General features: G+C 44.3%; 1 protein-coding gene across 39 annotated transcripts in view; it reads left to right on the top strand.

Moving 5' to 3' along the window:
* Window positions 1-14,424, top strand: part of BNC2 (basonuclin zinc finger protein 2) — a 462,557-nt gene extending 448,133 nt beyond the window's left edge. For 29 of the 39 annotated variants that reach the window (XM_051857628.2, XM_070052555.1, XM_070052520.1 and 26 more), the window contains one exon: window positions 4,529-14,424. In XM_051857628.2, coding sequence (XP_051713588.2) covers window positions 4,529-5,189 — 661 coding nt within the window. In that variant the 3' untranslated portion in view covers window positions 5,190-14,424. Of the gene's footprint in view, window positions 1-2,931; window positions 2,966-4,528 lie in introns of all 39 variants that reach the window. The other 10 variants (XM_070052636.1, XM_070052638.1, XM_070052606.1 and 7 more) reach the window with 2 other exon arrangements.
* The last annotated feature ends 909 nt before the right edge of the window (window positions 14,425-15,333 follow it).

The following is a 15,333-nucleotide window of genomic DNA, read 5'->3' as shown; positions in this document are numbered from 1 at the left end:
AACTTTGAAACCTCAGAACACGTTCCTTTTAAATAATGTTTATGCTTTTAATTTCAATTTTTCTGTGCTAAACATGGCATGAAGCAGAACTGGGTGTTTGGACAAATGGGAACGGGAGACTTGAGAAAAGCAAAGTCCAAGGCAGGGCTTTCTGTCCCGAAAGAGCATTTGCATTGACTTGGCTGCATTCAGTGAATTTCCTGTCTAACGTGGTTGCATGGTAAAGTTTTCATCAAAGAAACAGGAAAAGACTGGTAGTCCAGTCAGAGTGCTTTCACTCACCATTTCAAGGGAGAAAGAAGAAATCTGGTTTGATGATACCTTTCCCCCAGTCCAAGGCTTTATTTCTTTTTGCTTTTGAGAGTGATTTTTGGCAAATTCACAGTGTGGAAAGAATAGAAGTTCAGAGGAAACACTTGCAATTACAAGCATAGCCTGAGTGCCGGGGCTTTTATGTGCACCAGTTTGTAGCATTGTCTTGCACCTCACTAGGTGTTGGTAGTATCAGAGTGACCCTTTTCGGTGTCACCCCTGTCTTCTCAAACACTGCATTGCATTCTCCTTGGCTGGGCACTTTTGTCTTCTTCCCTTCAGTGTGTTTGGGCAAAATTTGTCTAGGACTCATGCATATTATTTCTTGAAGGCAAATAAATAGACTTTAAATTATCTCCTGTGTGTAAAGTAGTCTACTTGATTTGCAGGACCTTTAAAGTTGAATATGATTTAATTTGTGTTCTTGGAAGTGACCATCCTGGTCTGAATTTTGGACCTTTGGCTTAATGAGTTACTGCAGTATTTACTGAGGCCAGATCCTCAGCTCTTCTACCTGTAAACTCATTTTCCCTCTCCGCTCCAGTCGTTTTGATTTTGGTAAGAGGAATTTATCCCGACTTATCCGTATTATCTACCTAAGCAGAGCATGGAGAAGCAGCTTTCATGCCGTTTATGTTCTTGCAAAATATAAGAAGTTCTGACTCTAGCCTAGGTTTTTGTTAATGACTGTTCTTCCTTCTTCTGGAGATAAATATTCATGAAGAACACTACATCTATTTCTAGAAAAAACATCTCTATGCCTGGAGAACTCAACACTGTTTCCTTCACGGATTCCTTTCCCCACTCGTTACAGACACCAGCTTCTGCACTGGGGAGTCCTCTTCCTACACTCCCTATACTCCCTGGCTCCCTCCCATTTGGGGATCCTCTTTTGTGAATGTCAGTAGGTGAGAGTTCTTTCTCTTTCCTTTCTTTTCACCTCTTCAGGTTTGATGATCCAAATAAACTTGTAATATTCCTCCAACGGCTAGTAACCCTAGGTCTTTGGAGCTCCTGAGAACATTGTTTTATTACAGTTAATGGTCTGGATTGACTGTTTAAAAGTCCAACAAGAGGTCTTTGTTAAAACTAAGTGCTGCCTTGTGCCCCTTCTGTGGAGGTTGGACCCTGTCTCCTGGAGGGGTAGGGAAAATTTCAGTCTTGCCTTTCCCTCCTTGTCCTTGTTCCTTTTTTGTACCCCAGACTGTGTGAGTTTGTTAGACAGTCTCCAAGTCCACTCTTGATGAGAGTGAACCACTAGATCTTCCACAGACCATTCTCCTCGTTCCTACTTGGAATATTTTGCATATGGCATTTTAGGAGGATTATTAAACAGAAATGAAATAGATTAAGAAATGAACATAAAAGAATCAATTTCTCTTGAACTGTGGTTGCATAATGGAAATCGACTACCATGAATGAACCCGCGTACTGAAGTTATGAGCAGCAGAGCTAATGTACTGCCAGGAGTTCATCTTTATTATTGCATTACACCTGAATCAATTGATAAAGTAGCTTTTTTTTTTCAAAGCGAGGGATGGCACTTAATTGAATAAAAGTCAATGTAATTATATTAGCAGAGGCCAACAGTACTGCTGACAGCGGAAAAGGGACACTGTTGAACAGAGTGCCAGAGCTAGTCTACACATTTCTGCACATCGTTTGGTTGACAGATATTGAGGGCTGGTACATCATCTAATTAGATTACAGATTTCTACTACTGCAAGTGAGAAATGAAGAGAAAATCCTCCTCCTGGTAACATATCGGTGAAGATGTGTAATTTCACAAGTCATCTCAGCAAAGATGTGTCCATGTGGGTGATCAGTGTGTCCTTTTGTCAGTGTGAATGTATTCCTTATTCAGTGTGTCTGGACGTGACAACGACGTGTCTGGCTGCTGTTTTCCCAGCAGTGAGCCTAGGAAGTGGTAACTGCAGATGTGTGAGAAACAACAGAGTTCTAGATCACAGTCACTGCAAAATGTGTGTTTGTGAAATTAAGAAAGGGGGAGGGTGTTAAAAATAATAAATACAGGGGGTAGGATTTCATGAGCTGCCTATGGCTGGCAGGCTGTTTTATCAATAGAGTAACGATACTCGGTGTAACTCTGTTTGCACATTCTTGTAATAACCCTGGTGTCATGCCCACATGTCAGAGTGAAGGCTTCACAGTAGGCATTTCCTGCACTCTGCTTAGCAACCTGCACTTGGAGTCATCTGCCATCTGACACCACGGAAACAGGGAGTGACTGTGTCAGAGCAAGGACCGCAGGGACAACTTGTGTTCATCACTCACATTCCCACATACTGCATGCATCTGTTTAGAACTCATTTAAGGATGCTGCTGCTGCTGCTGCGAATTTGGTTTATCTTAATTTGATTTATGATTTTTGGATTACGCAGCTGATCTGAAAATCATCAAGACAGCGTATGGGATGATCGCTTATGACAGAAAATAATTTTGTGATCAGAACATTTTAAATCCCTATTTTATTGTTTAAGTTTTTTTTTTTTTAAAACCAGATGTCTAGAATGTGAATTTGTTTTCTCTCTCTCTCTCTCTCCTCTCTCTCTCTCTCTCTCTGTCTCTCATTCTTGCTTTCTTTTGTGATCGATTTAGCAAAAGATTAGAAAGCTGATCTTATTATCACAAGGTAAGCTCAGCCTTCCTGAGTGCAGCCTGGAGAGGGCAGCCGCCCTCTGCCCGGTAAAACCCAAAGTGCTTCCTATTGTCTTGTGTGGAAAGGTGGAGAAGCCGTTCCCACCTTTCTTGTCTCTGCGGCACATACCTCTCAACCATCCATTGCTAGCCTGCCGGTCACCCTGGGGAGTGGCTCGTGTTGATCTTCCATACTTTTCAATTATAACCAAGAGGTCTGTAGACTGTTCTACTGGCCGTGTAGGTCATATCCTTGATAAGAATTCCTTCTCCAAGGTGGGGTGCTTCCACCAGTATCAAGCAGCTCTTCCTTACTGGAATATTTCTTAGTTTATTGTTTGGAAGAGTAGCCTTCAATTTAGGTCCTTGTCAAACGTGTGAGCCTCTGCAGGTGGAGAGAGGTATATGCCCAAGGGCACTTTAAAAATAAATGGGGGATGTAAATACAAAGGCACTGTTTTCAGATAGATAATAACCTAGCAGGCTTTGTAAATCATGATGTCCCTGTAGATGCTCTGGGACAAATCCTCTTTTTTTACACAAGCAAAGCACTCAGTGAGTAGAGTAAAAGTTTTGCTTGTCTAAGAAGTACGAATTGGGATTGTATGTTAATGTTGTGCCTGATTTTTATTTTTTTTAATTGCTATTTTATTGTGTTTTAGTTTTTTGTCCCATTGGGGTTTTTTTTCCTGTTGTTTAGTGTAAATTTTTTAAGGGTTGGGTGGGTTTTACTTACAAAATTTATTTTTATTTTTCAGTTCTTATTTTAAAGAATTAAAATTTAAACTAGAATTGCTCAGAATATTTTAACATGAAAATGCAGCAACTCTTGAAAAATACAAGTATTTTACTATGTCATTTAACTGGGATCCCAAATCATGAGAAAAGGAATTTGTGTTGTTAAGGACAGTCCTTAACTTTCTGTCAAATTGCTAATCAGTTTAGCTGAATTTTTTTCCTACCTAAAACTTAAAATATAGGGAGGTGAAGGGAAGATTTCAACAATTTTTAAAAACGAAAATAACTATCTGGATTATTTACTTTCTTTAAAATTGGATCCTTTATAATGCTCTAAATACAGTGTTTGCTGTATTTTTAAAACAGTTTTGTTTTGTCTTGTTTTGTTTGCTGTGCCTGTAGGTAAATTTAGACTACTCCATTTTGGCAAGCATGCTGTTTCCCTTCTCTTACCCTATTGAATCCCCATTCTAAGATCTCTGCTGTGGGATCCCCTGTAGCTGCTGCTGCTGCCACGCAGTAACACTGCAGAACCGTCACTGAGGAAAAGGTGCATGGGCCTGCATACATCCTGCCATTGAAGAATTTTACTCTCATAAAAACTATGTTAATGGAAAGTTCCCCTTATTGCACCTCCCAGCACCACTTAGCCCAAATCCTGAGGATGTGGGGAAATGCTTGCTTTTATAATGGTGTAATTAGCAAGGAATGTGCTTATTTGATGCCTCCTGCAAGCCGAATCAATTGTAAAATGCTCTCCTCTTTCTCGCCCCTGCCCGTTCCCTGTGCACCCACCCCCCCTTCCCTCTTGTTTTCCTAGACACAGTGCCAACATAAATCTGCATCGTAAACTGTTGACCAAAGAACTGGATGACATGGGTCTGGACCCCTCGCAGCCCTCCCTTAGCAAGGACCTCCGGGATGAATTTTTGGTGAAGATCTATGGTGCCCAGCACCCCATGGGGCTTGACGTCAGGGAAGATGCCTCCTCTCCCGCAGGGACTGAAGACTCCCACCTGAACGGGTACGGGAGAGGCATGGCGGAGGACTACATGGTCCTTGACCTGAGCACCACCTCCAGCCTGCAGTCCAGCAGCAGCATCCACTCCTCCCGGGAATCCGATGCCGGCAGCGATGAGGGCATTCTTCTCGACGACATCGACGGGGCCAGTGACAGTGGGGAGTCGGCGCACAAGGCTGAGCCCCCTGCCCTCCCTGGTGGCCTGGGGGCTGAAGTTTCCGGATCTCTCATGTTCAGCAGCTTGGCTGGGAGCAATGGTGGGATCATGTGCAACATCTGCCACAAAATGTACAGCAACAAGGGGACCCTGCGGGTGCACTACAAAACGGTGCATCTGCGAGAAATGCACAAGTGCAAAGTCCCAGGTTGCAATATGATGTTTTCCTCCGTGCGAAGCCGAAATAGGCACAGTCAGAACCCCAATCTCCACAAAAACATTCCCTTCACTTCCGTAGATTAGTCCCAGAACGGACACTACAAATGCCAGCTCTCACCAGATGGCCTCCGTGTTTGAACTGCCATAGTCATTGTGTGCTTACGTACTTGGGGGTGTGTGTGTGTGTAGGTGTCTACGCCTCCGGGTCTGCATAGACACACACACACTTCTTTAGATGAAAAAGAGAAACACTAGGTGCTTTTTAATTTTTTTTCTTTTTCCTTTATAGTTTTGGGGAACGGGTGGGGTCTTTAATTTGGGGGTATAAAAACAGAGTACCCCTTCAAACACACACACACACACACACACACACACGTGTGCAGCTCGCCCCCATTTTGACAGAATCATTCTCGGTCTTCTCCAAAGAGACAACTTGTTGTGCCCATGACTGTTGCCTGCAAAAAATAAAAGGGAAAAAAAGAAAAAAGAAACAAAAAGGAACTTCTTATAGTTGTCTTTTGTGAACTTTTAAGGTTTTGAGAGAATCTTCAAGTAAAGCATGGCAGATTCACCTGTAAATACTTAGCCTTGAGAGGCCAATGATGTAAAACAATTGTACTGATGGTTGTTGAACTCTTTTTGTTTAATTTTTACAGTTACATCCAGCTGTTAGATACGCAGGAAAAAATAGTTTGCTGGCTAGCTCTATCCATTTATGTTAGCGTTAATGCACATTTTTAAAAAAGAAAACATGGTCTTGTTTTTACTACCTGTTAGCTGTAGTGATGAAGAGGTGCTGGCATGCTTCACAGCACGGATCTAATTTTTTAAAATGTCCTGTACTAGTACTTAAGTCCAGTCATGCACTTTTTTTCATACACTACAAGGGGATGTGTAATATCCATGCTTCTTTTTTTAATCCTTAAACTATTGCCATACTTCAGTAAGTGTCTTTTTTAAAAAAAATTCACTTGTATAAAAATGGTCTGGTCAGTATAGGGCACAAATGCCAAACAGAAGTACTAGTGTTAACACAAAACTGCCAACTTTGCACAAGTTTCCAGAAAAGAAAATACAATTAGTCACTCAACATAACCACAGGCCAATTTGTCGGCCACCAGAAAACCGCTTTTACAAAAATCACTCAGTGATTCTTTCAAGTGCTGAATGTTATTAGAATCAACATTGCATCCTTCGTGCTTATATGTTAAGTTACATAAAAGGAAAACAAAATTATGTGGTGTGAAACAGGCAAGGCATTTATTCTTTAGAGGCAGGATAATATTTCAGGATACAAAAGCCCAAATTACTCACTATGAAACAAAGCTGAATGCAGTCAAAGGGTTGAACACTCATTCCCAAGGCCCTAGCCCTTACCCTCCATAAAGAATGCAGTAGTGTAAGCTGGGCCGGTCTCTCGCGTGGCTGTCTAATGTGTTGCACAATCTGCAGTAGTGCTACGATGCAGGCCTGTTGGGTAGACAAAATCAAAAGACGCGTGTAGCAGCAGCAGTGCTGGGAAGCGTTGAAAACATGTGCTGAACTTGAACTGAGCGACTCTCCTTTCTGAAGAGCCAGGAGGGGTGGCGGGGTTGGGGGTATGGGGGGGGTGGTTAAAACAGGATCTCTCTCTGTTGAGTGTTTTGTGTTTCCCCACACGATTTGTCAGAGAGAAATGAAAGCAAGCCTGAAACCAAGCAATTGAGAGTGAGAAAGAGGGAGAGACTATTCTGCAAACCTGTTTTGTTTTGTTTTGTTCTGTTTTGTTTCCGATGTTTACACATGCTGCCTGAGCTGGTTAACCACATCGGCAGCCTCAGCTACCACAACATACTGACTAAATGATGATATTTACTCAAGTTCAGTCTGCAGCCAAAACCATTAGGGTGTGCTTTGCAGACTACATTTTGTTGTCTTTTTTTTTTTTTTTTCTTAAAGTGGAGGGGGAAAAGGAAAGAAAAACAAGAAACACTTTGTCAAACAGTACACACTAATTTAAAGAGAATGTATTACTTTTCTGCATTTAAATGGCCTCAACATTTCTCTTATCAGTCTGAAAGTTAGAAATATCCCTTTGTTTTAACTTTCCATGTCGTTTCCATTTTTATGTTTTGTAATTATTTTCTCTGTGTTCACATCAGCATTCACTTCCGTTAAATTTGCCAAAGGAAACTGTTGATAGTTTCTGTCGTTATGATTATGCCTGTAGGATTTATTGTACCTCACAGTATTTATTGTTTCCAAAAATAAGCATCATTAGCTGGGAATTCAGTGTTTTTATTTGTGAAAATTTCAGAAACAATAGATTCTTGAAGATAAGCTAGATATGTCTGAAAGCTTTATCTTGTCACCTCCTTCAGAGGATGCTATGGGGTTCATTGAATTCTTCATTTGTTCTGCAGTGAGAAAAGACCAAAAGTATTTGCAATACAAAAGAAACAAAATCAAACACTATGGCTGTCAGATGACAAATGTTTACTGTACAAAGCTGAGGAATTAGTAATAACCATTTTTGTTTTCTTGAACTTTTGAATTCTCCAAAGTCTTAATTGCTTTATTTTGGTGTTGTGTTAAATTGAATAGACAGAGATGTTTTCCTTTGTTTTATACCATATAAGACTCTGTACAGTATGTTTGTGAAAGATTGAACTAGAATAATGAACGTTTGTTTGCAAACATTTTGGTCCTCTTAGCGTTCTCTCTGTCGCGCTGTTGCCCCTTTACCAAATGGTGAGATTCCAAAAGGGTGGAAACATGTTTGTTAATAGCCCAACAAAGGCGTCTGGAATCTCTGGCATTTGGGATGTACGTAGACTGAATTGCACCTAGCTTTATGAAAAGAGACATTTTCATGTCAGCGACTTTTGAAAGTTACACCCATACTTGAGATTTTAGAACCTATCATGTACAAAGTCAGCATTTAGTCTGTTTAATGTCAAGTAAGAGATCAGATAGCCCTAGCGAGAGTGAGCGATGTCGATGTCGCCTGCAGCAGGTCACATCAGCAGATGGATCAGGCTTAGAACAGATGCTTGTTGCTTGCCACAAACCAGGCTAATTATGTATGGCCAGGTAAGGAAAAGTCCTCCAGGCCTGAGAGCCTAGAGTTCCGCGTGCCTGGACATGTGGATTTCTTCACCCGTGTTTGTCAGGGCTGAGTGGCAGTAGGTCCCAGCCGCTGGCACTCTCTGAGTATCCCCTGTACTTGCTACTACTTTGGCGCCTCAAGTGCCTCGTTGTGATGGTGGCCTTCCAAGTGGGTAGAAAACATTTTCCAGCAGAAAGCCTGTTTGCTTAAAGGGAACTGGGAGAGTGGAGGGATGTGGTAGCTAAGGCGAAAATCAGAAAGCATGGCATCCTGACCCCACGGTGTTGCTAGTTCCCGGGTGTGCGCCTGTGTGCCGGCGTGACTTCACTCTGGTTCTAGCTAATGCGGTGACCCAAACGCTGATGGGCCGACAGGAAGGACAAAGACGCCAACATTTTCATGGCTGAGCTCTTCCTCTTTGCCCATTCCTATTCATTTGTTTTTTTTTCACAGGAGTTGCCTGCAACAGTTCCTCTCTAAGCTGCATCCATTTTGTGCTGGCTGAAAATTAATTGTGATACAGATTTTCATCCCAGAAGCCTTTCCCCACTGGATTGACTGTAGCTAGTGTTTTCTCACAGGTACAACATTAGGGAGTGTCACTGGTGGAACTTACGGTTTGGATAATTTTAAACTAGGTCTTGTAAATGACAAAACACTTAGGCCACTTCCAGGAGCACCAACATGCCATGGAGGGAGAAGAAAGAGCAAGAAAAAAGCATAGACAATAGGTCTTTGGGTTTTATAAATGTTGTAAAAAACTCGACAGTCTTTGTTGTGCTATTAACCGTATTTAAAGAAGTCAACTCAAATGTAATTAATCTAGGTCTTACTGTGGGTCCTCTGCTCAGCCTGATGCCTCTTGTAAGGTTTAAATGTGCTCAGGTTTTCCTTCTCAACGTGACAAACATTTTATAAGACAACAACACGTTGAACACAATGGCACCTTGTAAGGGTGATTCTTGGGTCATGAATTTCCAGGCGGATCCAGAAAGAGGAGAAAGGCCCTTAAGTGGTTAACAGTCCAATTAGTATATACATTGCTCTGGGGGGTGGGAAGCTTTGAATATATCAAGAATGGGCTGTTGCACAGGCATCCTCCTCACAACTAAACTGTGACCTTTTCCCCCTTCTCCCTTCCTCTATCCCTGCTCCACATGCGTGCCAAGCAAAGGAGAATGGGGACTTGGGGCGATTAAAACGCGAGGCAGCAATGAGCCAGACTGAGATGCGCAGGCTGCTAGCTGCTAACAGCTAGACCTGAGCAGTCCTAACTTGTATCTGATCTGTTAGCATTAAGCTAGATTGACTAACACAGTAAAGACGGGCTACACCTGCTCTCTTAAAGAAACAAATCATCCGAAAGAAACCTTCTTTCATCCTATGGCTACGCCCTTAAAACTGCTTAGACTATTTAAATATTTTTGCTTTTCCCTCGCCTTCTTTTTTTCAGCAGGAGGGTCCCAATGAGTAAGGATTGCAATAAAAGGCAGGTGCCAAAAAAACAGGACTCGAGGTTTTCCATCAGAAGAGTGAGTGAGACTAGGTGGAGAGCTGGTTCCTGCCCCGGCTTGAAGGCAGCCAGGAAAGAAAACTGTGACTGCCCTGCAAGTGTTTGTGCATGGGAGAATCTGCCAAGGCTCTGCCTGGCAGTGGGCTTGAGCGTCCTGAGGCAGTGGCTTGCAAGATCCCCAGGAGCAGGTGAGTTGCTGAAGGCTCCTGAGGAAGGCAGGAGGAAAGCAGGCGCAGCTGCAGCGAGCCCCGCAAGTGGCCGAGCCGGGAGGAGCAGCCGTGGGTGTTTCGGTTTGCTTTGGTTTTGTTTTCCAGTGGGATGTGAGGCTGGAGTTCTTCGAGGAGCAACACGCTGCAAGGGGTCCCCAGGTTCATGAAAGGCTGCTGGTGAAACCCAGTTCTAACAGGGCTGAGCAGAGCGGATGTGGATGGTGCCAGGCTGGACCTGTTTCTGTGGCTGTCACGATTTTGCTCGCCGCTGCGGCCAAACAGGCAAGCGGCGATTCTATTAGCACTCACACGCTCTGGCCAGAATGGGAGCTCATGCGCCATCGTAGGGGGCACCTGAGCCACTCTGCCTGCCTATTTTCCTCAGAGTTCAGCCATGCTTATCAGCCTTGCTTGTGTTACTCCTGAGGCCACACGGGCCCTGGCCCGGGCTTACTCCGCGTTTCCTGTGGTGAGAGAGTTGCTTACCATAAATGGTGATTTCCGAAGGGTAGTATGGCAACCCGGCTACACAACCGACCTGTGAACAGTCTGTCGTCGCTCTTGCCCAGAATCCCATCCTCCCGTGTCCTTCCATCATCCTCCTTCTCCCACATCTTGCACAAACTGATTTTTACAGTCACTCAGCAATAACTGGATGTCAAATGCTGTCTTTCTGGCATTTGTTAAAAAAAAATCCAAATGCCTAATAAGAGAGGGTTAAAAAAACTAAGTGTTTTTACAAGTACACTGAATTGGATCAGCATTATTGTTCATTATAATGCTATATATATTTTCAAAGCAACATGCTAGAGTTGTCATAAAACTATCTTTATTCTTCTCCTCTAAAGTGTTGTTGTAAATTCATTTGACCTTTACTGCACGGGGAAAAAAAATCTTCCTTCTATAGCGTATCGAGACAAGGCTCGGTTTGTAACAAATAGCGGGGCCCTTACAAAACAGGCAAGGGAAAGCCAGGCTGAGCAGCAAGAAGCTTCAGTTCAATTTCACCTCATATCTTTCTAATAACTTCCTTGTCACTTTATTACCTTCCAGTAATGTGAACGCCGCTGACAAGACTGTCACACTAACAGCAGACAACACCCTCTCTGCTGGAGCCCCAGCTCTCCCGGCTACTTACTGCCCTGGCCCTGAAGGGACACCAACTAATAGTGTGCTTTCCACTTCAGCACTTGGCCATCAAATATAAAAGGATGCGTAATTGCCTGTTTATCCCTTGTGAAGGGGAAATTGAGTACCAGGGCCAGGCTTTCCCACCAGGTTCCCTGATGTACACACACATCCACTTGCAGCCTCCCTCCACTTCTCCCTCTCTCCCCCTCCCGTTCTCCTTCACCGTCTTGCTGCTGACACACAGACACAGGCACAGGCACACACCTCCTGTTTTCCAGAGCGCGAGGCCGCCACTGCGTGCCCTCTCCAGCTACGAGGTGGACCGAAGCATGATGGCTTCTTCAGTAAAGGGCCAGTGGAGAGATTCTTCCTTTCTTTGGAAACACGAGTATTGCAATTGCATGCCCATCCATGTTGTGATCACTGGGTGCGGCCCTATAATTAGGGCAAAGTTTCCTACAAGTCGGTGGCAGAAGTAAGAGTAGATGACATCAAGTTCTATAAGGAAAGAGTTAAGATCTGTTTTGGCTCCTTCAAAAAGTGCACGTGTTGTTATCAACAAATTGGTCATGTGTGGTGGTCAAAACATTTTTTTATCTCTGGTGTCAACCATGTTTCTAAATGAATACATGTATCTTCCAGTGACAGCCTTCAGATCCGTAGCGTGTAACTTGAAAAATTGACCTTCATTTTGTCAAACTTGACTGACAATCTTGGGGGGAGGAGAAGGTGCTGAGCTTTTGAATTTAATCTTTAAAGCAAGGACTACCCTGCACATAAAAGGCCAGTTCCTCACTTTGGAGAATTTTGGTAAGTATGGCACAGTACGGTGTGTTCTATAAAATCAAGTGACAGGGAACAAAGGGATAAAGGTAGCTGTATGTGGAAAGGTCAGATCCCAGAATACCTTGAACCCCAACAGTGTGTCCTTAGCCACTGCTGTTTTTGTGTATTGGAGAGTGGCTAATGACTCAAAGAAGAGCAGAGACTCTGTGTCTTCCTTCTGGAGCCAGGACATAGGATGCTGCTTCCACTCTCAGGCAGTGGAAGATAGTTGGACTCCAGTGCAAGCAGGCACATTGCAAATAAGACATTAGTCAAGCAAATATGACACACGCCGGGGCCGTGTCTACGTGAACTTCTGTGAGGAGGGCAAAGCAGCAGATGTAGCGGTAGGCAGCGTAACAGGTCTGCGTGGCCAAACCTGTCCGTGGTAAGTGATGTCACGAACCCATCTGAGCGCTGGCTAGAAAAGCACTTTGAACAACAAATCCTGGGTCAGAGAAAAGGCAGTCAACTGACTTTATATTTTAAAGTGTCCCAGGATGTATATATTATAACCATTTAGCAAACAATTCAATCTTCTCATTGAAAACTCAGTTGCCAAAAATTGCACAAATTCTGCCAGCTGATACTGGCTTCCTCCCCTTCACTCTAAATCACAGGGATGCCTAAGGATATTTCTAACGGTTTTTTAAAACCTTTGTTTTGCTTTTTTTAAAAAAAATATTTGAAAGGAAGAAGAGAAAAAGGTATTTTAACAAAAAATGGAGACCAGTAGATAGGAGAAAAGTATATTTCTTGAAGAGAGACAGAGTTATCTACATGCTATTCCAAGATTTTCTAAGGCTTCCTGTTGCCAAATGCGACGCTGAGATAATGCACAGCTAAGATGGCAAACCCATCCATTATTAAGCGGCTCTGCCCACTCCTGTTCTGGAATGCAAGGATTGAGAGGTGACTCTGGGGACAGCCTGGGCGTTGAGAGCTCCACTCATCTGCCCTGGAAATGCTTTCCAAAAGAGGGGGCGACACTGCAGCTCTCTGCAGTGCCCCTGCAAGGTGAACTGCTCTGGGCCTGGCTGCGCAGGAGCCTCGCTGCCCGCCCCTTCCAGCCCAGCCCAGCCCAGCCCGACTTAGTGCTGTGGTGTGAGAAGCATTGATTCGGGAGGTCCGAGGCTCTTGAACTCCCAGACAATGTGCTGAGTTAATAGGTTCACTTGAGATGCATAAACCAAGGCTGACTGTTTATTTGTTTTCATCTAGTACTCGATTTGCGGGGTTTCTGCATGTCTTTGTACACAGCAATCCATCCCGTTCGCTGCCTGTTTCAATCTCCCCAGACCTTCCCGTTCTCTCTCTTAACTCCAGCCCTCTGCTGCTCTTATCTCACCCACCCCTCTCAAAGTCATCATCATCCCTATCATCTCTTCAGAAGAAAGTAGCACACTCCCCCCCCCCCCCCAGTGTGCAACGCGATGGATTCCTGCGTGTGTGCTAGCCTGTGCGGTATTTACCTAACGTGAATTATGCGAATGAGAGGCTCTAGTCTTCTGCGCTAATCTGATACGACTGTCTAGGATTCGTAACACGTGGTGCATGCGCGTTCCTGTGCAGACTTTGGTTCAGCTGCGCTGCAGAGAAACCTGCCATGTTCCCACCTGGGTGAGCAGATGCACACAGTGTGGGGAAGCCCACTGTGGGCCCATGGGAATTAGAGGAGCAAAAAAGGTTGAGAAACTGGGAGAAGCCCTTGGTCGGAGATCCCCAGCCGGGCTCGCCCCACTCAACAACACACTCAGGGCGGGTGGCCTTAAGGGAGGCAGACATTCCTGTCCATGGGTCCCTGGAACCCTTGTTCTGTGACGCTCCTGCTTCTTGTCTGTGTCCTCAAAGGCAGAGCTTCAGGGACAGACTGGGGCTGTGGGAAAGAGAATTCTGGGCTCTCTCCTGATCCTGGGATAATCCTTTTAGAACTAGCCAAATCCCTCACACAGTTGGGAGAACACATAGCTTTCTCACTCACCGCCAGCCCCCTGCTGGGGCTCCACGAACACAAACATTTGACTCAACCTGCAGACTTGACAGCAAAACATGGCTAAAAGGAGGCTCTTGAGGAAAGAAATTTGCCCAGCGATAGGTCCTCTCCCTCCCCAGAGTCTGGGGGTGTAGCTATTTCTTGGTTTGTATTGTCTTCATCTGTATCTAACTGGGCTCTTCCGTCAAGCCTGCTGCAGAACCAAAGTGTGTCCCACAAAAGGTCACTGCGCCAGGGGACGGGGCCACTCGCACCACCCCCACCCAATCATCGTGACGTCGGTAGCTTCATCAATACTGTATTAACTTTAAACAAGGGGGTTTTATTTGTGTGTTTGTTTTGGTTTATTTTTCTTAGTAGTCTAAGGTCATTACAAATTTTTATTTGCTATTTCCTTTATTGTATTTTCTGTACTATAACTGTCAACAGTATGTCTTTTGCATAAAATGCATAAGGGTTTGGGGATGTAAATGGAATTTTATTCATATTTTGTCCAAATACCTCTTGTAATTTGTATCAGAATTCTTGTACAATTTTTATATTAAAGATTTATCAGTCACTGATCTTGTCCGACCTCTTTGATTTGGAGAAACTTAACTCTAGTGGACAGTCACCCTATCTCAGCACACGTGGCTGACTCACACAGCTGGTCTCCCATTTGGACTGAATCACTGTACTAGTTAGCAGACTTCCTTGGAAGATCCAATTTGTCTTTGACTCAGGTGGCAAAGCTGAGCCAGAGCTGCAGATTCTAGCCGGTCCCAGTGGGGGCCAGCATGCATTGCCCCTCACCAAAGCGCTCCCTTTGGGGATGCCTTTTCTGCCTCTTTCCAGAATTCCTTTCCGCAAAGCCTTTGCCCTTACTCTCCTGAGGAACAGAAGATTAAAGGAAGAACATGGGTGTCTTTGCACCTTAGCATCCTGCACATACATTTGCTTCCCTTGCTCACCCTTTCCAGTGTGTGGACAGCAGCCACTAGCATGATGCCTGTTTTTTTCAGACTAAATGTTTGTCTTTCAATTTATATTCTCTTGGCGGTGGTTTTCTGCTGATGGTGTTTGTTACAACCAGAAGTAAAACCAGCAGATGGAAAGATGTCATAGTTGGTGACACGTCCCCCTCTCATAAGGTTTAAGGGACCATGAGAAGAAGCAGATAGAGCTGCAACAGGACTGAACACTATGCTCACCCCTTAACCCAATCCCAGTTCAATGTCAAGACTAAAGTCAAGCTTTGGCTGGAGTCCCTCTTCCAATTCAGCGTTCTCTGTTCTCCATCCGGAGCCTGCTTGTCCCAAGTCTCCCCAGCTTGTACCATGCACTTCTCTGGTTGCCTCAGGCCAGTAACCCAGGACCATGAGCTGCCCAGATCTACAGCAAACCCCTGGCCCTAGGTTTCTTGCCAGGCTGCCCCCAACTCATAGGCCCATGTAAGGAGCCATTTGGCTTCCAGGGTCACTTCCTGAGGG

Source organism: Oryctolagus cuniculus, chromosome 1 (genome assembly GCF_964237555.1).
Source record: "Oryctolagus cuniculus chromosome 1, mOryCun1.1, whole genome shotgun sequence".
Classification (NCBI taxonomy): Eukaryota; Metazoa; Chordata; class Mammalia; order Lagomorpha; family Leporidae; genus Oryctolagus; species Oryctolagus cuniculus.
The sequence above is the reverse complement of the archived record's forward strand: the minus strand, read 5'-3'. Positions and strand labels throughout refer to the sequence as shown.